General features: G+C 40.3%; 1 protein-coding gene across 29 annotated transcripts in view; it reads left to right on the plus strand.

Moving 5' to 3' along the window:
* ank2b (ankyrin 2b, neuronal) overlaps window positions 1-24848 on the plus strand; it is a 213719-nt gene that overhangs the window by 44086 nt on the left and 144785 nt on the right. For 20 of the 29 annotated variants that reach the window (XM_067447618.1, XM_067447628.1, XM_067448217.1 and 17 more), the window contains exon 1: window positions 21509-21856. The exons of 2 other annotated variants lie outside the window; for them this stretch is intronic. In XM_067447618.1, the coding sequence (XP_067303719.1) occupies window positions 21728-21856 (129 nt within the window). In that variant the 5' untranslated portion in view covers window positions 21509-21727. Of the gene's footprint in view, window positions 1-21507; window positions 21857-24848 lie in introns of those variants that run through there. 7 more of the 29 variants (XM_067448858.1, XM_067447806.1, XM_067447889.1 and 4 more) reach the window with 2 other exon arrangements.

The raw sequence follows: 24848 nt of genomic DNA on the forward strand, positions 1-24848 counted from the left end.
AGGACTAAAAGCTATATTCAGAATAGCTCACATCTAGTCATGCATGCAGTCGTTGGAACTTATAATAAAACTGTCGGCAGAATGACTGTGTTTTGTAGCTAATGGTTTGTGAAAGTTGGGCTGAATGCACTTCCTATCACTTGGCCGGGTGGGTGTGACATGAAGCCAAACACAATGACAGATGGGGGTGAGACGGCTAGAGAAACTTTACCCTGGGTGGTAATTTCATGTGTGTGTGTGTGTGTGTGTGTGTGTGCTTGTGTGTGTGAGGCATTCATCAAGTGTGCTGCATGAGATCTAGCTTTGATATAGATATGAACATACTGTATGTGATTTCACTCAAATGAATGATTCAATGAGTGAATGATCCAATCATTTACTCAAATTCATTCAGTGAGTGAATTGAATCATTCATTAGAACGATTCGTTCAGTAACGAAACTGAAACTGTGTTCAGAGATGCTCAATGGCTCTAATGTTAGGAACTATTTTCAATGGGAAAATAGAGGAGAAACAGACACTATTGTGTCTAAAATGTAAGTCCCTAATAGCATATTGTGTATTACATTGTTGTATTTAATCAATATCACATTTACAAACATGCAGCTATTTGAGAAAACAACACTTTTGCTCATAAATATTTGCACCATATATTGGTTTTTAGATGCATTTTATTAATTTTGGTGTTTTTTTGGCCCTGTTAATTTCTCCTTTCTGTTGCGAGTGTGTTCTGAAACATTGCAAAGGCAGATACGGTTCATATCAACAAGTGTTTATTAAATGACAGGCCAATGTTTGCAACAATTACATCCATTACATGCATATAATTTTTTTAGCAAAATAAGGTTGAAAATTGATGCAACGTTTTAACCGTAAAATCCGATTCTTTAACTTTGAGCTATATGCACATACACTCTAAAAACGTAAAAAAATTGACGAACCCAGCGGTTGGGTTACATTTTGTAATTACTATTTTAACCCAACGGTTAGTTTGTCCATATTTGACCAAATTTGGATTAAAATAACCTAGCAAACAATAATAACATTAATTTAACAGTTTACCTAGGGGTATTATACATTATCAGCCACCTCGTATAACATTTCAAATGTCTTCAAAAGTCAAAATGGATCTGTACTGGTTCAAACTGATTCATACAGCGGGGCAAAAAAAGTATTTAGTCAGCCACCAATTGAGCAAGTTCTTCCACCTAAAAAGATGAGAGAGGCCTGTAATTTTCATCATTGGTACACTTCAACAATGAGAGACAGAATGAGAGAAAAAAAAATCCCGAAAATCACAGTGTCTGATTTTTAACTAATTTATTTGCAAATTATGTTGTAAATAAGTATTTGTTCGATAACAAAAGTTCATCTCAATACTTTGTTATATACCCTTTGTTGGCAATAACAGAGGTCAAACATTTTCTGTAAGTGTCCACAAGGTTTTATACACTGTTGCTGGTAGTTTGGCCCATTCCTCCATGCAGATCTCCTCTAGAACAGTGATGTTTTTGGGGCTTTTCAACTCCCTCCAAATATTTTCTATGGGGTTGAGATCTGGAGACTCCAGGACCTTGAAATGCATTCTTTTGAAGCCACTCCTTCGTTGCCCGGGCGGTGTGTTTGGGATCATTGTTATGCTGAAAGACCCAGCCATGTTTCATCTTCAATGCCCTTGATGGAAGGAGGTTTTTACTCAGAATCCAACAATACATGGCCCCATTCATTCTTTCCTTTACACGGATCAGTCACCCTGTCCCTTTGCATAAAAACAGCCCCAAAGCATGATGCCTCACAGTAGGTATGGTGCAACTCAACATTCTTTCTCCTCCAAACACGACAAGTTGAGTTTTACCAAAAAGTTGTATTTTGGTTTTATCTGACCATATGACATTCTCCCAATCCTCTTTTGGATCATCCAAATGCTCTCTAGTAAACTTCAGATGGGCCCAACATGTACTGGCTTAAGCAGGTGGACCCAAATCTGCAGGATTTGAGTCCCTTGCAGCATAGTATGTTACTGATGTTAGCCTTTGTTCCTTTGGTCCCAGCTCTCCGCAGGTCTGGGATTTTTGCTCACCGTTCTTGTGATCATTTTGACCCCACAGGGTGAGCTCTTGCATGGAGCCGCAGATCGAGGGAGATTATCAGTGGTCTTGTATTTTTTCCATTTTCTAATATTTGCTCCCACAGTTGATTTCTTCACACCAAGCTGTTTACCTATTGCAGATTCAGTCTTCCCAGCCTGGTGCAGGTCTACAATTTAGATTCTGGTGTCCTTTGACAGCTCTTTGGTCTTGGCCATAGTGGAGTCTGAGTGTTTGAGGTTGTGGACAGGTGTCTTTTATACTGATAACCAGTTCAAACAGGAGCCATTAATACAGGTAATGAGTGGAGGACAGAGGAGCCTCTTAAAGAAGACGTTACAGGTCTGTGAGAGCCAGAAATCTTGTGTTTTTGTAAAGGTGACCAAATACTTATTTTCCACTTATTTTTCACCAGAATTCTTTTTTCTCATTCTGTCTCTAATAGTTGAAGTGTACCAATGATGAAAATTACAGGCCTCTCTCATCTTTTTAAGTGGGAGAACTTGCAAAATTGGGGGCTGACTAAATACTTTTTGCCCCCCTGTACTCTCTTTAGTCACTGGTTTGCATGCATTAAGAAAAACAAGCACGTTGTATTCATACTTGATGTCTCCAGACAGCGCCAACTAGTAGTTGAAGTTGTCGACTACTACCCAACTAGTCAATGCCTATGGGTGATTAGATCCGCCGGTGCATTTGATATTTATACAATGTGGAAATGAAAGTGAACATGAGAACTAGCGTCAGGCTGAAACTATCAGAACACACTCATGTCGAGTGTGTGATAGAGCCCATAGTGTAGATCTGTGTTCAGGAAAGCCCACCGCTTTGACCATACAATAGATAGAGGGAAATCCTGTTAGACATCAAACCCTGCTGCACTCCTCTCTGCTTTAGACAAACCTTTTGTTCTCCTAATCCAATTGTTGCAGTTTTCGTTCTGCTTCATCCCAGAGTCATTCCCGCTTTACCACCCAGACGAAATGAACGCTGTACACTGAAAAAATTGCTCTTCTTACTTAGTAATTTTGTCTTGTTTCTAGTCTAAATATCTAAACATTTGTAAATCAAGATGCTTTTACTTTATACGTGAAAACGACATGAGATATTTGTCCTTGTTTTCTTAAAAATAAAATCAAAATGAAGTGAGTTTTGGCTTAAAACAGGCAAAATGATCTGCCAATGGGGTGAGAAAAATAATCTTGTTTCCGTCCCAATCAGAAATAAGATTATTTTTCTCACCCCATTGGCAGATCATTTTGTCTGTTTTAAGCAAAAACAGATTTTGACATTTTGATATAAGGAAAAATATCTTATGTCATTTTACTTATCTAATAAATGCATCTTGATTTAAGAATATTTAGATATTTGGACTGGAGACAAGACAACAATACTAAATAAGAAGAGCATTTTTCAGTGTAGTGCAACAACCACAGTAGAATGAGGCAATACCAGCCTATTTTTATTTGCTAAAGGCATTACATTTGATAAAATTGCAAGGGTTGGTATTCTTGATTCATTCTCAGCTTTTCTTTTTTGGCTTTTGGGTTGTCTCAGGTGAGCTGCAAACATCAAGTGGACAAAACACTGAAACTTCCAACATTATTCATAATATGTGAAAAATGTGAGGATTATTGACTAAATGAAGGTTGTGTGTGAATGTGAGCGGAACCAAAGTTCACAGGAGGTTGTAGTTTTGGGGGTTTGGTGAAAAGAGAGTATGATAAACAGAGTCTCTATTTACTGTTAAAGAAAGGCTGAATTATGGGCTTTCCGATCCCTAAGAAAGAGCTATTGAGTGTGAAACAGTGGAGATAGTGTCAGACTGGAATCCTTGACCAGGATCCTGGACACATTCTCCTAATGTTTGGGAATGAATATCATTTCTCCACTCAGTCTTTTCCATGCCCTCTATAGTGTTTTTTGTCTCCACATTAGTTCATTTTTTCTCATAGAGAATTGCTTTCCGTTACACATTACAAAGTCTGCCTTTCATTCAAGCCATCTCTGTTTCGTATGTATATGATTACATAAAGATTGACTGACTTTGATTTTTAAAGCTGGTATCGTGTGAAAACAATTCTTGAACCCTGCTGGACACCAAAGCAATTATCACTTATATTCTTTTCACATATCCAAAGTTTCATTTTCATACTAAAAACTATGGATAGAAATAAAAAAAATAAAAAAATATGTATGATCCTCTTCCGGGTCAAAATGGACCCGAATGCATTAGGAAACACTTAAAGTCTAGGTATTATTTTAGGCCACATATTAGAAAGGTAATATATTTGTGTTCGTATTAACATTATATTATGCTATACACCGATTAGGCATAACATCATGACCACTGAGAGGTGAAGTGAATAACACTGATGATCTCTTCGTCACCTGTTAGTGGGTGGGATATATTAGGCAGCATGTGAACATTTTGTCCTCAAAGGGAAAAATGGGCAAGCGCAAGGATTTGAGCAAGTTTGACAAGGGCCAAATTGTGATCCAAATTCCCCAGATCTCAATCCAATCGAGCATCTGTGGGATGTGCTGAACAAACAAGTCCGATCTATGGAGGCCCACCTCGCAACTTACAGGACTTAAAGGATATGCTGCTAATATCTTGGTGCCATATACCACAGCACACCTTCAGTGGAGTCTGTGCCTCGACGGGTCGGGGGACCAACAGTCATAATGTTATGCCTGATCGGTGTATAATGACATTTTTTTAACTAGAGTTGCATGTTCAGTTACAAGCTTTACCTCAGTTGGCCTTGATCACTGTGTTTTAAAAGTTTTTAAATGTAAAATTGTATCTTCACAAAACTTATATAACGGATTGTATTCACTCCCTCAGCATTATATCAATATCTCAGTATCTAGATTTCTCTGTCTCTAAGGCAGTCTCTTTTGTTCATGTTCTTGTTATTTCTTCTTGCAACAATAAAGAGAGTATGAAAAAAGTCAAACACTATCTCAACCCAAAACTGCAAATATGGAAATCATATCCCCATTTAATGAACCCAGCTTGAGGCTGTATGGGTTTGATCAATTATTCATCTGAGGAGGGGGTTGTGTTGCTTTACTCTTCGTGTCTGATGGTTGTCCTGGAGCAAATCACATTTTGCTTACTGTTTTTCCTCAAATGTGTTCATTTGAATACTTTCTGCAGGTAAAACATCACAAAGTGACTTTGATTCAAAGATAAGAGGAGCAAGAATTGTTGTCAGATGTTTGGTTTGTCATATTAACACAAATATGATGGAATATAGGCGTACTGGTTGGAAGACATGTTGGATATTTACACATATAGACAATTGACAACAGGACACTTTCATTATAAAGCATTTTTCCCTTTTATTTGTGTAATATTTCAGGTTTTGCATAGCTCAATTGGTAAAGCATTGTAATATACAACAACATGTGATCATGCGATCCCAGGAAACACGTGCTCATAAAGTGTGTATGCACTATAAATCACTGAGTAGGTTTAGAGATGGGGTGTGTGTAGATGTTAATAATAAAATAAAATAAAAAATAATAAAAATAATATATATATTTGCTAAATAGAAATATGACAAATGGTGGTAAAAGTCCACACATTGTATTAAAATGAACATGCATTTTGATTGGTAACGACAGTCATATGTCACGACACTGTCATTATTTTTATGCCAGCTAAAGGGCGCATGACTTTAAAACATAAATAAAGGTTGTAATAAGGTCCCTGAAAAACAACCTAAGGAGTCTGTTTTTTTTTTTTTTTTTTTTGAAGATAGTTTGGTAATATCAGCATTTTCTCTTCTCTCAGTGTCTGAAACCCTTCATTCGTCTCAGTCTCTCTAAGCCCCGCCTGTCTGAGAGATGCTCTGCTGTGATTGGTCAGAAAGCAAGCGCTCATTATCATATCTGAATCTCAGTGATACGAACAGTAACGATGGCGTGGGTTTAACCGTTTAAATCTCAGCAGAAAACGGCATCTCCTCCACATCAACAACACCAACCAAACTCTTCCAGTCTCAGAGTAACATTTTTTAATATTACATAAATATGCCAGCAAGGTGACGAAAAAGAGTGTCATAAGTCAACGAACGTATTTACTTACAAAAAAACGATTTAGCTTTAAAATGTGTGCATAGTATCAGAGACGACTATAGTGAGTGAGGGCGGGGCTAAGAGGCATTGTTCAGCCAATGAGGACGCAAATTAGTTACAAGCCTGGAATCGGCAGTTCAAAAACTTTATTTGTCATGATCTGAGCTTTTGCATTCGCAAACATCGATATTACACTCTGCATGAAAAGGAATATTTTGAAAAAGCATAACTAACACATTCATGCAAATACTTGTTCATTATCACAAAATCCCTTTTATAGCATATGTAGCTGGAATGGAGCTGTGAAGCGTTGCATAAGGCTCTTCTCTGTTCCACTGCACACTTTGTCCCCTGGGCTGATATTGATTTTGTTCCAAGTTTGCAAAACGACACCGGCTAATAGAATCTGTTGGACGATCTCTGTACAGCGTTTCTATTGGTTTGCCCCTCAGCGCTTTGAAATCGACTCCCTTTAGAGACCTTAATAAACTCCCAAACCGTGATGTCACATGCCTTCTGGTACAGTGCAAAAGACGGATAAACAAACGAAGATCATTGTTTTGTCCACTGTGATATTCCTGAGCCCCAACAAAGACGGAGTTTCATAGGGGAAGATGCTGTAACATGGTATTATGATTATGGGAAAACTACCTAACATTGCACTGACAATCAAATAAAAAGAAAGACAATACAAAGACATTGGCAAAGGAAGTGGGTTAAGAAGTCAATACTAGGGTTTAGCAGGTGAGGAGTTAAGGCGTAGATCTAATTGCAGGCTTTATTAAATACACAAAATATTCCAGAGAGCAGAGGCCGACAAAATCCAAAAGAGATCACAAACAAACGTGTGTGGCCAATTTACAGATTTGTCACCTAGGGTGCTTTCACACCTGCCTCATTTAGTTCGGTTGAATCGTACTAGAGTTCATTCCCCTCTTTGGTGCGGTTCGTTTGGTCAGGTCTGAAAGCAGCAATCGCACTCGGGTGCGCACCAAAAGCGGACCAAACAAGCGTACCGAGATCTCCTTAAAGAGGTGGTCTCGGTACGATTTCAAACGAACTCTGGAGCGGTTTGTTTGTGTTGAGAACGTGATCCGACCTCGAACAGAACCAACTGCAAAACTACTGATCATTTTTGGACTAAACCAGCTGCCGTAGTTAGCTGCGCTGATATTGTGTGCATGATATTATTACCTGATAGATCGTTGAATAATTAATGCACGCCTCCGCTTGAAGTGACGAGCGATGCACATTGCATTAGAGCGTTGTTTTCCAGTCGCATCCGCGTCATTATAGAAATGTATTGTTTGCATGCTGTGGTAAATACACACAGTGCAGTAGATTATGGCCAGGGACAAAACCAGCCCGCAGTCGTCTCTCCATATTGTTATTATAGTTTGCCTCTTCTGTTGGAATTTTGCCACACGTAAATTCTGACCAATCAAAAAGCATTTTAAGAAATACACCATGGCCAATGAGTGATGTGGATGCTGTCATGTGCCTGCGTTTAGGTTTGTTTCAACTGGTTCGGACCAAAGCAATCAGTGTGGTGTGAAAAGGAACCAAAAAAGCTGAAAATGCAACAGTGTATAATTTTATAATAATTTTATAATAATGTTTGCCCTTGGTTCGGTCCAAATGAACCGAACTAGAGATGTGAAAGCAGCCCTAGTTTAGCGACTTCTCAGACCCATTTGACGACTTTTTACTTTCCTAATGTTGTGTTAGTCCCTCTTTTGCTGACCCGTCTCTGATGGACTCCACTAGACCCCTGAAGGTGCGCTGTGGTGTCTGGCACCAAGATGTTAACATCAGATCCTTTAAGTCCTGTATGTTGCGAGGTGGGGCTTGTTTGTTCAGCTCATCCCACAGATGCTCGATTGGATTGAGATCTGGGGAATCTGGAGGCCGAGTCGACGCCTCAAACTGGTTGTTGTGCTCCTCAAACCATTCCTGAATTTGTGCATCCTGGGGCCATGTGTTCCTCAGGTAAGCCACACACACACACACACCCGGCCATCCACGTGATGTAGAAGAACACGTGATTCCTCAGACCAGGCCACCTTCTTCCATTGCTCCGTGGTCCAGTTCTGATGCTCACGTGCCACTGTTGGTGCTGTCGGCGGGGTCAGGGGTCAGAGGTCACCCTGACTGGTCCATATGCCTCAAACTGAGCTGCTCTGTGTATTCTGACAGCTTTCTATCAGAACCAGCATTAACTTCTGGAGCAGTTTGAGCTCCAGTAGCTGGTCTGTTTGATCGGACCCCACGGGCCAGCCTTCGCTCCCCACGGTCATCAATGAGCCTTGGCCGCCCATGACCCTGTCGCCGGTTCTCCACTGGTCCTTCCTTGGAGCACTTTTGATAGATACTGACCACTGCAGACCGGGAACAGCCCACAAGAGCTGCAGTTTTGGAGATGCTCTGACCCAGTCGTCTAGCCGTCACAATACGGCCCTTGTCAAAATGTTCACTTGCTGCCTAATATATCCCACCCACTAACAGGAGCCGCGATGAAGAGATCATCAGTGCTATTCACTTCACCTGACAGTGCTTGTAATATTATACCTGATCTGTGTATATATATATATATAGTCCACAGCAATCCATTTTGTAACAGAGTTTTTCTGTGAATGGCTCCTACTCTTTCAACAGATTTCATCACATTGTTTTTTGTTTTTTTTTTGCATGTATGTTTAGATCATTAACACTTGTGCAGATGGGTGTTCATATGTGCATTCAAGCCAAAACACACATCAACATTTCACACACACACACACACACACACACACACACACACACACACACACACACACACACACACACACACACACACACACACACACACACACACACACACACACACACACACACACACACACACACACACACACACACACACACACACACACACATGTTGGTCTATGTGGTTTACAGGGACTCTCCATAGGCGTAATGGTTTTTATACTGTACAAACCGTATTTTCTATCCCCTTACACTGCCCCTAAACCTACCCATCACACACACACACACACACACACACACACTGCCCCTGCCCCTAAACCTACCCATCACAGGAAACATTCTGCATTTTTACTTTCTCAAAAAAACATCATTTAGTATGTTTTTAAGGCCATTTGAATTATGAGGACATTTGATATGTCCTCATAAACCACATTTATAGAGTAATACCAGTGTAATACCCATGTAGTTATACAAATTTGTGTCCTCATAAACCACATAAACAGGCTCACACACACACACACACACACACACACACACACACACACACACACACACACACACACACACACACACACACACACACACACACACACACACACACACACACACACACACACACACACACACACACACACACACACACACACACACAAAATCCTTTTATTTTTGCATTTCTCGCTCGTCAAGCCAGCCATTGTTTCATTATAGCACTGAAAGAGATTCTGGCTCAGGGCCGGTGAGATTTAATGCCCATAAACATCACAAATCCACAGCAGTGGATGATTAACAGGTTTGTCCAAGTTTAATCTGCGGGGTTTTAGACAAGAAGCAAATACAGATGTCCCTCTCCTTCGGTGCGAATGAGGAGATATGGAGAGTTTGCCCTTGTGCGCTGATGGTCTGAGCTCTGCACGTCCGTATTGACATTTGTTTCCCGTATAACTGCACTAAGATCTGATTCTGGATCAGTTGAAGACTCCACTATTTCTAGCCACCTAATCCTCTAAGCATTTTTTCCTGCGAGCATCTCGGTGTGTGTGTGTGTGTGTGTGTGTGTGTGTGTGTGTGTGTGTGTGTGTTTAATCACAGTGTACTAATACCTCAGTAATCCATCCATGCACGGTGGCCGGTTCTTCAATAGTCATCCGCGCATGTAGCCCTTGTTTCCTGCGTTTATTTGATCACGGCATTCTCGTTTTGGATCTACCTCACTGAAACCTCCCAAAAACACCCATGAGTGTTGCGATGGTGACGAGAGCTACAGCTCAGGTAAGGCTTTACCATCAGCTCGTGTATTAGACAACGCCTCATATTCCATTGCCACGGCACTTTTGTCTAGTTCTGATAACTTTGGCTGCAGCCTTTAACCCGGTGGTCCACATTTCATGATCGCTTGAGGCCAAATGACTGTAGTCTTGAACTCTTGTATTCTGATATCTTAAAGGGTTCAGGCCGATATCGCTCTGTTTATTCTGCAGATGTGTCGTCTGTCTTTTTAAATGCTCGAGCCCTTAAAGCAGGATGGATTCTGATTCGTTCGTCATCTGTAAAAAGTCATTCTGAACGTGATTTCAACGATATCGCTGTGCTGTGGCTATTCATTTACATGTAGAATGATTTTTGGAACGATATCTTTATCGTTATTATAGTTGGTGTGAACGGGCCCTTAGTCTTGTTTTCAGAGCATGTGTGTGTGAATCTATGTACACTGGGCTGCTTTGCAAATGAGGGTCAGTAAAACACAGGATTTGCGCAAAAGTTGTGAATGTAGTGTAGAGACTGAACACAGAGGACCATGGAGAAACCAAAATGAAGCGTCTCCTAAAGTCATATCAGGAACGTTATTATATGACCAACAGAGGACCATGAGGAACGTTCGGTTAGTGTCTCAAATGTCCTCTTAAGCCCCTTTCACACTACATGTCGGACCCGCAATATTCCCGGAGCATTGCCGGGTCGCCTTCTGTGTGAAAGCAACCACGTCCCGGGATTGATTACCGAATTGAACCCGGATCGGGGCTCTAGTAACATTGCGGGATTCGACCCGGGACGAGCGCTGTGTGAACAAAAGCCGAAACTAATGCCGCAGCGTGTGTGTAGTTATCGTGCGACTCCTAGAGCTTGTTTCTTCAATAACACAACCCTGCAGTGCCAGAAGAGCTCGTCTGTGTTTTAAACGCAGAGAGTGTTCGTATACAAAAGAAACTAAAATTAAACAAGCAGAAATGAGCGCAAACTGGACACAAGTCGAGACCACGGAGCTCCTTACTATCCGCGCTGAAGCGGAGATCGCTCACCGTTATACGTCACATCAGGATGTCACGCGTCAACTCGACCCGGGACCGTTACAGGTTGTGTGTGAAAGCGCACATATTACGGTATTTCGCTGGCAGTGTGAATGGACCAAATCTAGCGGCCCGGGAACAAATGCCGGGTCACATTATCCGTGTATTTGCCGGAATCGCAGTGTGAAAGGGGCTTTTGTAATCTTGCCATGTGACCATAAAATAACCAAAATGGACTGTCTCCTAAAGTCGTATCAGGAACTGGAGATGCACTGATTGTCGATCGGCCGATCAGTCACACGTGTCTCCGATTTTGAGCCGATCCTGAATGCGGCTGTGAGCGCGAGCGCAATGTTGACGTTAGGGATGGCGAAAACTAAACATTTTCTTGACTGACCACGAGCCTCATTAGCTGGTTAAAACCGGTTAACCGTTTAGAATAAAACATGCTGCGCTATTTGAAATAACAGCCACGAGCCGCGCCTGCAATCGCAACTCTGTCGCATCTCTCTATGAGCTCTCTGCCGCTCTTTCACACACAGCGTACACGTACTTTGGGTACAAGCTGATCGCGTTGAAAATAAAGGCATTTGTCTAGCGTTAGAAGCTCATTTGATTGCTGTGGCTCGTTTAAGAAAATGACAGCTCCGAAGAGACGCCGCTTTAGTTCGAGGTAGTGCTAACAATAATAAAGAAAGATGACGATCAACACCTTATGTGTTACCACTGAAATGTAGATGTAATATATTTCCAAATGTAAGCCCATCTTATGCGGAATGACACTTCATACGGTCGTCTGCTCTGGCTCTAACCTCGAGTGTTAACTTTCTGCAAACCTTGTGAGCGCTCAAACCCAAACGCTGTGACCTCGCGCCAAATGTTTTTATTGGTTTATTAAGTACAAACAGGCGAGTTATGAAAAATTGAGTGTGAGGGATTTCTTCACTTCACACAAAAAGATTTCGTAATGAGACGGCTAACTGTAGCGTTTAGTCCACTGTCTATAATAGCCTAATTTAGAGATCACTTTTTTTTAACTGACAACTTTGATCGGTTAACGTTGATACGGTCAACCATCGGTCAAGCGGTCATCGGTTAACATCCCTAGTAGACGTCACAGCCACACTTGTGATCACAGCAGCATGCAATGCAAACCTGTCGTTGGCATGGAAGTTTTTTACTGTGAGTGAAGACGCTAATTATGCCATTTGTGAAACTTGACAAACCGAATTAGACACTTAAAGGTAGGGTAGGTGGGAATTAATTAAAAAACTTTTTTTCCAAATTTGTTTAAACTTTCTTTATATATCAATACATAATTAAAATGTAAGTACTCTGAAAAAGAAAGTATAAAAACTGAGTGTGTGTAGACCTCTCAGGACTGTTTTAAAGACAGCTCATTATTTCCATTCACTCCACCTTCTCCCTTCTGGGCTCTTTCCAAAGCCACGCCCCCAAAACACATGAACGCCTCACCGACCAATCAGCTGGAAGAAGACGCATTATTTACCTCAGACGAGCGGAGTGCATGTAGTGACATCATGTCAGAATCACATGTAATAAAACATCGAACTTTATCAGTATGAATATAAACAGATGAGATGTCTTTAGTCCTCACTATCCAGCTAGAATACTGATACTGGTAAAGTTTAAAATATATTTGTGTTTGATTTGGTAACGAGCTAGTTATATTTATAAGGCAAAGAAACGGGTAGCATCATGTTTCCCCAATAACATCAGTTATACATAATCGTGTAAGATTCATAACATATACTATGTTTAGCATGTAAGAGTTTCCGTGATGAAAGCATTGTTGATTAGCAGTAGCTAACGCTAACTTAGCTCTAAAAATAGTTCCCAGATGCGGTGTACTAGCTTACACACATGCTTTTTGTCATCTAAAGTTAAATTTTGCGAAATTCAGCACAACCGCGATCAACTTGAGCTAAGTATATTGAGTATTTATCATCTCTACTAATGGCTAAGTGTATAATATTGTAACTTTATGCTCAGTAATGTGATGTTCGCTATATTAGGCCGCTTCATGTGCTAGTGATACACGCTTCATGAAAACATAAACCAAAGGAATGTATAATCAGAATGAAAGATGACCTGTCCGGCAGAAATACAGCAGCAATGAGGCGTTTCTCAGGTCCCTCAGTTCTCACCATCGCTGATATTTACTCGCGTTTGATTTCTTTGTTTATCCGAAGACTTTCTGTGCGTTGCCTTTCCTCGTCCTGTCTTCCTCTTTTGCGTTGTTTGCCTTCGCTGACTGTAAAACCCGGCACTGTGAAGTTTGAATGCTCTTTCTCTGCCATTATTTTGCCGAGGTTTCTTGCCTCTTGAACTCCTCAAATCAAACGAGCGAGCGCATGTGGGCGGGGCCTGCAGCGAAAGCGGTGGTCGCCATGGTAGCGAGAGAGAGTGACAGTCGCCCGAGCCAATCATTTGTTTCGTCCCGAACGAAAATAATGAGCGGTGTTTATTGCAGATTAAAGAGTCTAGAGTCACTCGGTTTTTATACTCTCCTTTTCAGAGAACTTACATTTTAATTATGTGTTGACATATAAAGAAAGTTTAAACAAATTTGGACAAAAGTGTTTTAGATCAGTCAGGTCTACCACCTCCACCGTTAACTCCATCAGCACGAGGAACATGCCCAGTTTAAAAGTAGTAAAGGTAAAACAGCTAGCCAGAGCCAGCCACAGGTCAGCAGCCACTCCTATCTTTCCACCAAAGCATTTACTGAGAAAATGATGGAAATCATGGATGACCAGCCGAACGCATAAACCGTCACTGAGTGAGAATTTACCGTTTAATTTGAGAAAACGTCGTCATATGAACTCAGACAGTCCAAGGTCTACCCAGCAAAATAAAAGTTCGCTTTAAAAACATTTTAAATTAACAGAATATATTACGATAGAATAATAATAATAAAAATACGTCACTACTAATAATAATATAATAATTATGCCCAGATGGCGGATTATTTTTCACTTAATCTTTTTTTATAAACAATGTTTACTTTTAAACAGCATACAGCCTTTAAATGTTTATGTATTATTTACTTTTAATGATTATCATCATAAATAACAAGCTTAATAAAAATAAAAAAAGGTTAAAAAAAAAAAAAAACATTTAGCTGCGGTACTACAATTGGTACCGACTACCGTAAAGATGTTATGGTATTGGTACCGACTACTGGAGTTTTGGTACCGTGACGTCCCTCGCTGGCAACATTTATTACCCAATTACTGAACTATTATTTGGAGGAGTATTGTACAATCTTTTGACTTTTGTAAGATAAGTAAAAAGAGGAAAAGGTCTATTTATAATGTTTTGTTTCATTAAGCAACTGATTTTCAATTATTCTTTCCTGGCACAGAACACGTATTTTCTGAGAGTTGTTTAAGTGAGAGAAGATCCTATTGTAATGTGTACTAATTTATTTTATAATAAAAGTAAAATTTAGCTTTAAAGAAAAAGTGGATTTTTATATGTATATGCTGTCAATTATAGTTCTTAGAAAGAAAATCGGAATCGGCAATCGGTGCATCTGTATCAGGAAGGTTATTATATGACCAACAGAGGACCATGAGGAACGTTCTGTGTCCCACATGTCCTCTTTGGAGCGTTGCTGTCGGATCTTAAAGCGTGTGAATCAATCCTCAGGATAACACAATGGGTTAAAAATGCTGCTTTATTCACGCGTTTTATGTGTTATGTTTCATATTCCACTTTTGTGCATCAGTTAAATTCTCCACTTTGGTTGGAAACAGGTATTTTTTCAGATATTGTTCACTAATTAGAATCCGGTTTGGCTGGTTGCCGTCCCCTGATGAATGCTGATGAATGTTCGCTTTCGTTGGGATCTTGGCTCTTGTCTTTTGTCACATTAGTTATTATCTTGAAAACGCATACCGTCACTATTGTCTGTAATATATTATGCTCCAGGCGACACACACACCTTTATTATGTGCAGTATTTTGGAGATGTAGTGGCTGTCGGATCTCTAATGAGTTTTTAATAACAGCAGCTTCTAATTTTAAACATTCATTATGGAGCTGTTATTAACTCTGGGATCGGAAGAGCTCTTCTCATAAACCCCGTTCTTCTACAAACTGCTTATAAGTATATTTTTCGTGTTTTTTGTACACACGCTCTTTTTGGGTACATGTGTTTCCAGTGCAGTTTATGCGCATGTTGTCTTATTAGATAAAAAAAATGTACCTTGACTCATTTCACCGCATTATTAGAATTCAGCACATCTTAGCTCTTTGAGATTTTGTGTGATATAAAGTGTGTTACAAATAAAATGTATTATTATGACATCTTGGTGTTTCCATCCAGCATAACAGCAGGTGGATGGAAACACAGCTGTGATGTTGTTCACGCGCGTGAATCTGTGTGTGTGTGTGTGTGTGTGTGTGTGTGTGTGGGCATGTTTTTGTGACATATGAGGACATAAATGTGTATAATGCCATGGGTATGACACAGGTATTACAGGAGAGGGTGAAATATGAGGACATTACCCATGGCCCCACTTTACAAAAGGCTTATAAATCACACAGGAGGAGTTTTTATGAGAAAGTAAAAATGCAGAATGTGTGTGTGTGTGTGTGATGGGTAGGTTTAGGGGCTGTGTGTGTGTGTGTGTGTGTGTGTGTGTGATGGGTAGGTTTAGAGGCAGAGTGTGTGTGTGTGTGTGTGTGTGTGTGATGGGTAGGTTTAGGGGCAGAGTGTGTGTGTGGTGGGTAGGTTTAGGGGCAGAGTGTGTGTGTGGTGGGTAGGTTTAGGGGCAGTGTGTGTGTGTGGTGGGTAGGTTTAGGGGCAGTGTGTGTGTGATGGGTAGGTTTAGGGGCAATGTGTGTGTGATGGGTAGGTTTAGGGGCAGTGTGTGTGTGATGGGTAGGTTTAGGGGCAGTGTGTGTGTGATGGGTAGGTTTAGGGGCAGTGTGTGTGTGTGTGTGTGTGTGTGTGTGTGTGTGTGTGTGTGTGTGTGTGTGTGTGTGTGTGTGTGTGTGTGTGTGTGTGTGTGATGGGTAGGTTTAGGGGCAGAGTGTGTGTGTGTGTGTGTGTGTGTGTGTGTGTGTGTGTGTGTGTGTGTGTGTGTGTGTGATGGGTAGGTTTAGGGGCAGTGTGTGTGTGTGTGTGTGTGTGTGTGTGTGTGTGTGTGTGTGTGTGTGTGTGTAGGTGTGTGTGTGTGTGTGTGTGTGTGTGTGTGTGTGATGGGTAGGTTTAGTGTGAACCTGTTTATGTGGTTTATGGGGACCTCAAATGTCCTCATAATTCAAATAGCTTAAAAAACATACTAAATGATGTTTTTTGAGAAAGTAAAAATGCAGAATGTTTCGGGGCAGTGTGTGTGTGTGTGTGTGTGTGTGTGTGTGTGTGTGTGTGTGTGTGTGTGTGTGTGTGTGTGTGTGTGTGTGATGGGTAGGTTTAGGGGCAGTGTTAGGGGACAGAAAATACGGTTTGTACAGTATAAAAACCATTACGCCTATGGAATGTCCCCACATTTCACAAAAACAAACTTGTGTGTGTGTGTGTGTGTGTGTGTGTGTGTGTGTGTGTGTGTGTGTGTGTGTGTGTGTGTGTGTGTTTGTGTGTCAGACAGATGGCATCACTGGTGTAATCTGTGTGTCCTGTGGGTCGGCCTCCTGACACACTCGAAAACACTGCGAGCTGCGAATGCTCTCCGATGTTATAACGTCAAATAAACGCAGATTGTAATCGTCTGTGTGGAGCCAAATGTTGAGTTATGTTGTGTTTGTGCGGCTCGAGGACACAATGAAGAGCACTGCCAATCTTTCTCTTGATAACAATACGATCGGGTGTTTTCCCCAAGAATCAACATTATAATACATAAATAGATTACTTAGAATTCAATTGTAATGTTGAATTAACATTCACACAAATGTAATTAAAGTGCAAAGTTAAGACGTGTATAAACCCCCAGAGTCCAAGGGAAATGGAAATATGCATGAGTAAAATCTCTCATCGCTGTCATATGCTTCTGTATCTGAGTGTGTTTGAAGAGTAAAACCCTCACAATCCTGCAGTGATGATAATAACATCAGTCTGGGGATATTTACAGCGAGTACAGTCTGAACATTGATCATCAGGTGGAGTTTGAGGCGTTATTGCACAGATAACCAGCAGATGGCGCCATCATAAAGTGTTTATATTGAACTCTGAGCCACAGGCCATGTCCTGACACTAAACCTGGGCTTTATTATTAGACGCACAATGACCAACAGTAGTTTAATATTTCACTCATAACTGAGCCAGTGCTGGTGTGTTGGGCGGTGCAGAAGTTAAGTTAGTGCTTTGTAAACACAGGACACAGGACACACTGCAAAAAAATGTTTTCGTAGTATTTGTGTCTTGTTTCTAGTCAGAATATCTAAAAAATCTTACATTAAGAAACATTTACTAGACAAGTAAAAAGTAATTGTCTTGTTTTAAGGGAAAATAACTCAAAATGAAGAGAGTTTTTGCTTAAAATAAGATAAATAATCTGCCAATGGGGTGAGAAAAATCATAGTTATGACTGTTAACTTTGGACTAGAAACAAGACAAAAATACTAAGTAAGAAGAGGTTTTTTTGCAGTGAGTGTGCCAAGATTGACTATGAGGACATTCACATAACTCAAAAACATCATTTCTCCCTCACGTTTTTCATGTGCATTAATGATTATATATTACAACATTTTCCACAAATGACATTCATGTAAGATAGATCTCCTCTTTCTGATCTCTGCCTCTTAAACTACAGCTATCCATCAAATCGCTAAATATCCGAGATTATTTAAAAAACCTGCTTTTGTAAACTAGTCCTACGTTTTTTTTCACTCAACTTTGAGAAAACCACTGCAGGATAATCTCTGGCCTCTCTGGGTCAATAGTTGAACTTTAGTGTTTGAATGGCTATAACAGAGTCCTTCAGAAAACAGGTGTGGTCAAGTGAACCCAAAAGCTTATACAAATATCCATTTTTCTTTTACGCCAAAAATCATTAGAATATTAAGATCATGCTCCATGAAGTATTGTGTAAATGTCCTGCCATAAATATATCATAAATGTGTTATTAGTAGTGATATGCTAGCCTGGTTAAAACCGGAGCAGTCTCAGTAGTAACTGAGTTATGGTCTGGCAAAGCTTCATAGACAAATCATTTCCAAAGGGGCGAGTGTGTGTGTGTGAGTGTGTGTATGTATCACCAACGGACGATGACGTATGCAGAGCGACGGAGAAACTCTGAGACAGTAATTCTCTGTTTGTGATTTAGAGGAAGATGTTGCAACGCATCCTGGCCAAAATTGCCCATTGGCTCCTGTCCATCATGACCTCCTAATCATCCCCCTCTCCTGATTGGCTTCATCACTCGGTCTCCTCTCCTCCAATCAGCTGGTGTGTGGTGAGCGTTCTGGCGCAATATGGCTGCCGTCGCATCATCCAGGTGGTGCTGCACATTGGTGGTGGTTGAGGAGATTCCCCGCTTCAATGTAAAGCGCTTTGAGTGCCTAGAAAAGCGCTATATAAATCGAACACATCATCATCATCATCATCATCATCATCATCATCATCATCATCATCATCATCATCATCAATGGCTTCTGATGACTTTCGCTGTTGTTATAAAAGAAATATGATAATAGTGTCATGTGAACATTTTCAGACTTGAGCATAGTTACACTAGTTATTGATTTACAATTTTTACATGATTAGCAGATCTAGTGTGAGGAAATGAGCAGATAAAGGAAAGATCTAGAAGTGTGTGTGTGTGTGTGTGTGTGTGTGTATGATCACACTCCTCATCCTCCTCATCAGTAGCTGGTGTAATCCACATCTGGAGCCCAGTGTTGTAGCCTGGCTCTGCCCTCCTACGTACTTCCGCTCAATTTTCATTTTCCTTCAGTTCTCCGTCTGCGAGGCGTACGCTGAGTTTCGTTAAATTAGGATGAGATGCGCTCCAGTTCACGAGCAACGCGAGTGTCCGCGAGGGCGCCGTCATGATTAGGGCATGTAGTAAAATATGCAGCCGAGAGCGATTCCCACAGCGTTTGACTCGGGCGGCGGAGCCTCTCCCGGCAGAGAGTTCAAGCATCTGTGGACTCGTTCCTTCAGCTCTGGCCATCTTGCTCTCAGTCCGCGATTAGCTTTTTTTGTTTTCTTCATTACAGTTAAAGTAACCTCTGCTTTTCTCTAGTCCCTCACAAGTTTCTCACTTCAAACTTTCTTTCTTCTGCTCCGTTATGCACAGCGCGCGCGGCTCCCGCTCTGCTTCTGCCCTAATGTGACTTTTAGTCCAGTGCGACGTATGTTATTTTCCTCTTCATGACGCATATTTTGACTGATGCGACTTATACTCCGGAGCGACTTATAGCCTGAAAAATGCGGTAAGCACTGCATTGCAATACTTGCATTTTGCCCCGTCACTCTCAATTTTAAAGTGCTCCCACGCTTGTACTTTTCTTTGCCCGCTTCATGTTAGAAAGCTGGTCATGACTTCTTCTTGTGGATATTACAAATGTCTGGGAGCGCTCTGGCGGTCTCTAGTGGTGCAAAAATATATTACAACTAAATTCAAAGCACGTCATTGACGCCACTTAACCGAGCAAAATGTTTCACTCGGTTACGCAATTTTTAACGGTTAATCGGTTAATCGGTTAACCACGGACACCCCTATTTAAAACACTTAAAACAGACGCGATAGCTGATTCGAGCGATTGATGATCCATCTTAGTAATGTACAAAATCTGCTTCATCGTCACTGTGCTGTCGTCATCAGGTAAAGCAAAGCTTCTGATTGGTGCCACGATTTCGGTGGATTAGAAATGGGCTTGAATGTTTTTTTGCTTGTTTTTTTGCCAGACTACTTGCAGAGCAAACCTAAATTTGCCGGAAGTTGTCTGGCTTTTCCCAGTCTAGTAATATGCATTGCTAAAGACTTCATTTGGACAACTTTAAAGGAGATTTTCTCAATATTTAGATTTTTTTACACCCTCAATTTTTCAAATATTGTCCTAACAAAGCACACATCAATGAAAATATTATGTATTCAACTTTTTTATGATTTATAAATCCCAATAAATAAAAAAAATGACAATATGGTTTTGTGGTCCAGGGTCTCTTCTATTACTATATTCATGCTCTCAAAAACCAATGGGACATAACAGATTCCTTTGGGCAGTAAAAAATTAATGCAATTTTAATGATTCCTCTTTATTTTTTAAAGACTGTGTTTCAAAATGTAGCTATTGTCTCTCTCTCTGTGTGTGTGTAACACCATCTGTGAGTGTGTGTGTGTGGATTCAGCCACACAGAGACGGACTGCACCATTGTCTCCTCCGACGGGTGGGAATGGCGAGGGATGGGGATTGCGGATGACAGAGAGATGTCTTTAATCTTTTATCCCCCCCTCCTGTTTTTCTCGCATGGCTGCACCCGTTCTTTTGCTCAATAGTGAGCGGTACAGAGCAAAAGCCACACCCTTCGCTGCAAAAAAATGCTCTTCTTATTTATTTAGTTCTGCTTCTACAATAACACAGCAACCAAAATGACACACAAACATCTATGTCTTCATACAACTCACTCAGCGATTCGGAAGGAAACCCTATCTTTGGTCACAAGATGAGAAAATAAATTCAGAATAAGAAAGACATGCAGCCATAAAGCAGATCAAATGTTTACATTATTTGCCATGGACACTGCAACAAATGCTCTTCTAATTTAGTATTTTTGTCTTGTCTCCAGTCCAAATATCTAAATATTCTTAAATCAAGATGCATTTACTAGATCAGTAAAATGGCATTTTTTGCTTGTTTTCTGGGGAAAATAAAATCAAAATGAGTTGTTTTGCTTAAACAATTTTTTTAAACAAAAATAGTTTCAAGCAAAAACTCATTTTGATTTTTTTTTAACAAAACAAGAACAAATAGCTTATGTTGTTTTACTTATATAGTAAATGCATAAGAAGAAGAGCATTTTTTGCAGAGTTGCATCTCCTCAGAGACCCCTGAATGAAAAACACAAGATTGGTCAGAAAATCGTGTCGACTAATGACAAAGCTAAGCGGCTAATGGCAGCATAAGGATGCGGGGGGGAAGGGTCTGCCCTACTTCCCTCTTCCTGTTTACCTCTGATTATTTTATCCAAGCTTATATACCGCCCCCCACCCCTTCTCTCTCTCTCTCTCTCTCTCTCTCTCTCTCTCTCTCTCTCTCTCTCTCTCTCTCTCTCTCTCTCTCTCCTCTCTCTCACACACACACTCACACCTTAAATGTAGTTTCCCAGAGAGCGGGAGAGAAGGAGGAGGAGGCTGTGCTCTGCAGCTCGTCTCTCTTCAGACCTGTCGTGGGAGGAGTTTTTTCTCTCCGTTCTCTCTCTTTCTCTCCATCTCGACATCCCTTCGTTCTTCCAGAGCTGTGACAGTGGATGCTATTTTGTCCGCCCTTGGGTTTGAAAGTCACCCGTTTCTTCATCATTTCTGCTGATATTAAGGACGACTGTTGCTATGGCGCATGCCGCAGCGAGCATCAAAAAGGCCCGAGGGGAGATGGAGCAAGCTCCCGATCTGAAAGCGCTAGAGAAAGCCCGCGAGAAAAGAAGGCGTTCGCGGGAAAGAGCCGAGCGTAGACGTAAGGTAATGCAGGCGTCGGCATTTTCCATCTCACCTTAGAGGCCCTCCTCCACCCTCTCATCCAACCATCCATCTACCATCCATCAGCATTGAAGACGAACCTGCCTAAAGAAGAACACACTCTTGTGTATTAATAGCCTGTAGTTCGTCTTCATTCCACCCCTGATCCACCACACAGTCAAGCCATTTCTAAAGCGTTCAGGGTGTGATGTTACACCCAAACCACAATGTCATTACCGTTTATATTTATTGATACTTGCACAGTCCAGTAAAAATCATCCACTACATGCATTGATCTTTAAAATGCTCTGCATGTCCAGGGCTGTGTTGTGTAGGGTGACAGATGGCTCCATCTGTGCGTAGTAACCACAAATTAAGGGAAGTCTTCGTCCTGTGGTCATGCATTCTGAATACGGTGTATGCATCTTTATTTGACACGGCCTTTAAATATTCCCTGGCCTTTAACAGAACTTTTAAATGCTATAAAACAGTCCCATTTTAACAATAAAACCTAAGAGCGTAATTGCTGTAGGACTGGCTGTATATTTTATATAGCATATAGTCCTTGTCTTCTGTACAGCTCATCGGTCTTGATGAAATGCTTATGGCAGTAGTAATCTAGTAATCGGCATCATAAACACTTCAGGCAAGTTGTAAAAAGGATTAGTGGTGTTTTTTCTGTAAATGCAATCAGCATAATCGATTATGCAATTCCATTTTACATCACAGCGCAGAGGAAAGTGTTTGCTTTATGTTGCGCTGATTGATCTGCAGGGTTTGGAATGAATACCTGCGCACACAAAGCTGAAACACATTATAGGTCCTTATCCTAACCGTAACGGAGCATCCATGAAGTCTGAACTTCGCTTGACAGAAGTTGACCGGGGAAATCTGCTGACTTTAACCACATTAAATGGCTATGGGCTGACTAAAATGGGAAGAGATTGTTTCTTTTAGACCTGTTAAACTGTCTACTGCAGTCAAGTAAGAAAAGTAACACAAAACAGTAAACTACAATTGAAATTTGATTCTAAGTTAGGAAGCGTTTTGAATTCAATTGTGAGGTACCGAAAGGTTCCCACCCCTATTACTTACTGTACTTGAGAGTACATTTTTCAAGTATCCTCTGTACTTTATCACAGTATATTTTATTTGGAGTGTCTGACTAAGTGCAAATCCTGTTGGCAGAGGCTATTTATACTAACTCCGCCCACTGACATCTGATTGGGCCAGACGAAATTACAGAAGACACTGGATTAGCAGCAATAGTGTAGGGGTAACCAGTGACAGAAAGTAATGACAAAAATTGACCCGAGTTTGAATCTGCCCTTTACAGAAATCACTCCTTTTCCCATCACATATCAGATCGGAAAGGCATTTATTTTCCAAAAATAAGAAAATAGTCGAAAAGTGGAAATAAAGTGTCTAGCGTGTGTTTAGGGTTAAGGGTCGGTGTATGGAGGGCTTTATTGACCCAATAAGGTGGCATACATTTAATAATTGTGATAAATATAATAAATTACACTGTTATTATTGCATACCATTTAATGTACAACAACACTGAGGTACAAATAGTACACAGACTGATCACTGGTCAATAATCCGGTTTAAAATGATCCGAGAACCGCTGGATCTATGTCGTTTAATAGTAGTTAGAATCATAGTTATGACTGTTAATTATTTGTGAAGTAAATCTGCTGTAAAAGGGAGAGCTTTTAAAACGCTTGAATGTGAGCATTTATGTGTAATTTCTGTACTTTTACTGAAGTAATATTAGGGTATCAGTACTTTTACTGAAGTAATACTCGGGTATCAGTACTTTTACTGAAGTAATATTAGGGTATCAGTACTTTTACTGAAGTAATACTCGGGTATCAGTACTTTTACTGAAGTAATATTAGGGTATCAGTACTTTTACTGAAGTAATATTAGGATACCAGTACTTTTACTGAAGTAATACTCGGGTATCAGTACTTTTACTGAAGTAATATTAGGGTATCAGTACTTTTACTGAAGTAATACTCGGGTATCAGTACTTTTACTGGAGTAATATTAGGGTATCAGTACTTTTACTGAAGTAATACTCGGGTATCAGTACTTTTACTGAAGTAATATTAGGGTATCAGTACTTTTACTGAAGTAATACTCGGGTATCAGTACTTTTACTGGAGTAATATTAGGGTATCAGTACTTTTACTGAAGTAATACTCGGGTATCAGTACTTTTACTGAAGTAATATTAGGGTATCAGTACTTTTACTGAAGTAATACTCGGGTATCAGTACTTTTACTGAAGTAATACTCGGGTATCAGTACTTTTACTGAAGTAATACTCGGGTATCAGTACTTTTACTGAAGTAATATTAGGGTATCAGTACTTTTACTGAAGTAATACTCGGGTATCAGTACTTTTACTGAAGTAATACTCGGGTATCAGTACTTTTACTGAAGTAATACTCGGGTATCAGTACTTTTACTGAAGTAATACTCGGGTATCAGTACTTTTACTGAAGTAATATTAGGGTATCAGTACTTTTACTGAAGTAATACTCGGGTATCAGTACTTTTACTGGAGTAATATTAGGGTATCAGTACTTTTACTGAAGTAATACTCGGGTATCAGTACTTTTACTGAAGTAATACTCGGGTATCAGTACTTTTACTGAAGTAATACTCGGGTATCAGTACTTTTACTGAAGTAATACTCGGGTATCAGTACTTTTACTGAAGTAATATTAGGGTATCAGTACTTTTACTGAAGTAATACTCGGGTATCAGTACTTTTACTGGAGTAATATTAGGGTATCAGTACTTTTACTGAAGTAATACTCGGGTATCAGTACTTTTACTGAAGTAATATTAGGGTATCAGTACTTTTACTGAAGTAATACTCGGGTATCAGTACTTTTACTGGAGTAATACTCGGGTATCAGTACTTTTACTGAAGTAATACTCGGGTATCAGTACTTTTACTGAAGTAATATTAGGGTATCAGT

This window comes from Pseudorasbora parva, chromosome 1 (genome assembly GCF_024679245.1).
Source record: "Pseudorasbora parva isolate DD20220531a chromosome 1, ASM2467924v1, whole genome shotgun sequence".
In the NCBI taxonomy this organism is placed as follows: Eukaryota; Metazoa; Chordata; class Actinopteri; order Cypriniformes; family Gobionidae; genus Pseudorasbora; species Pseudorasbora parva.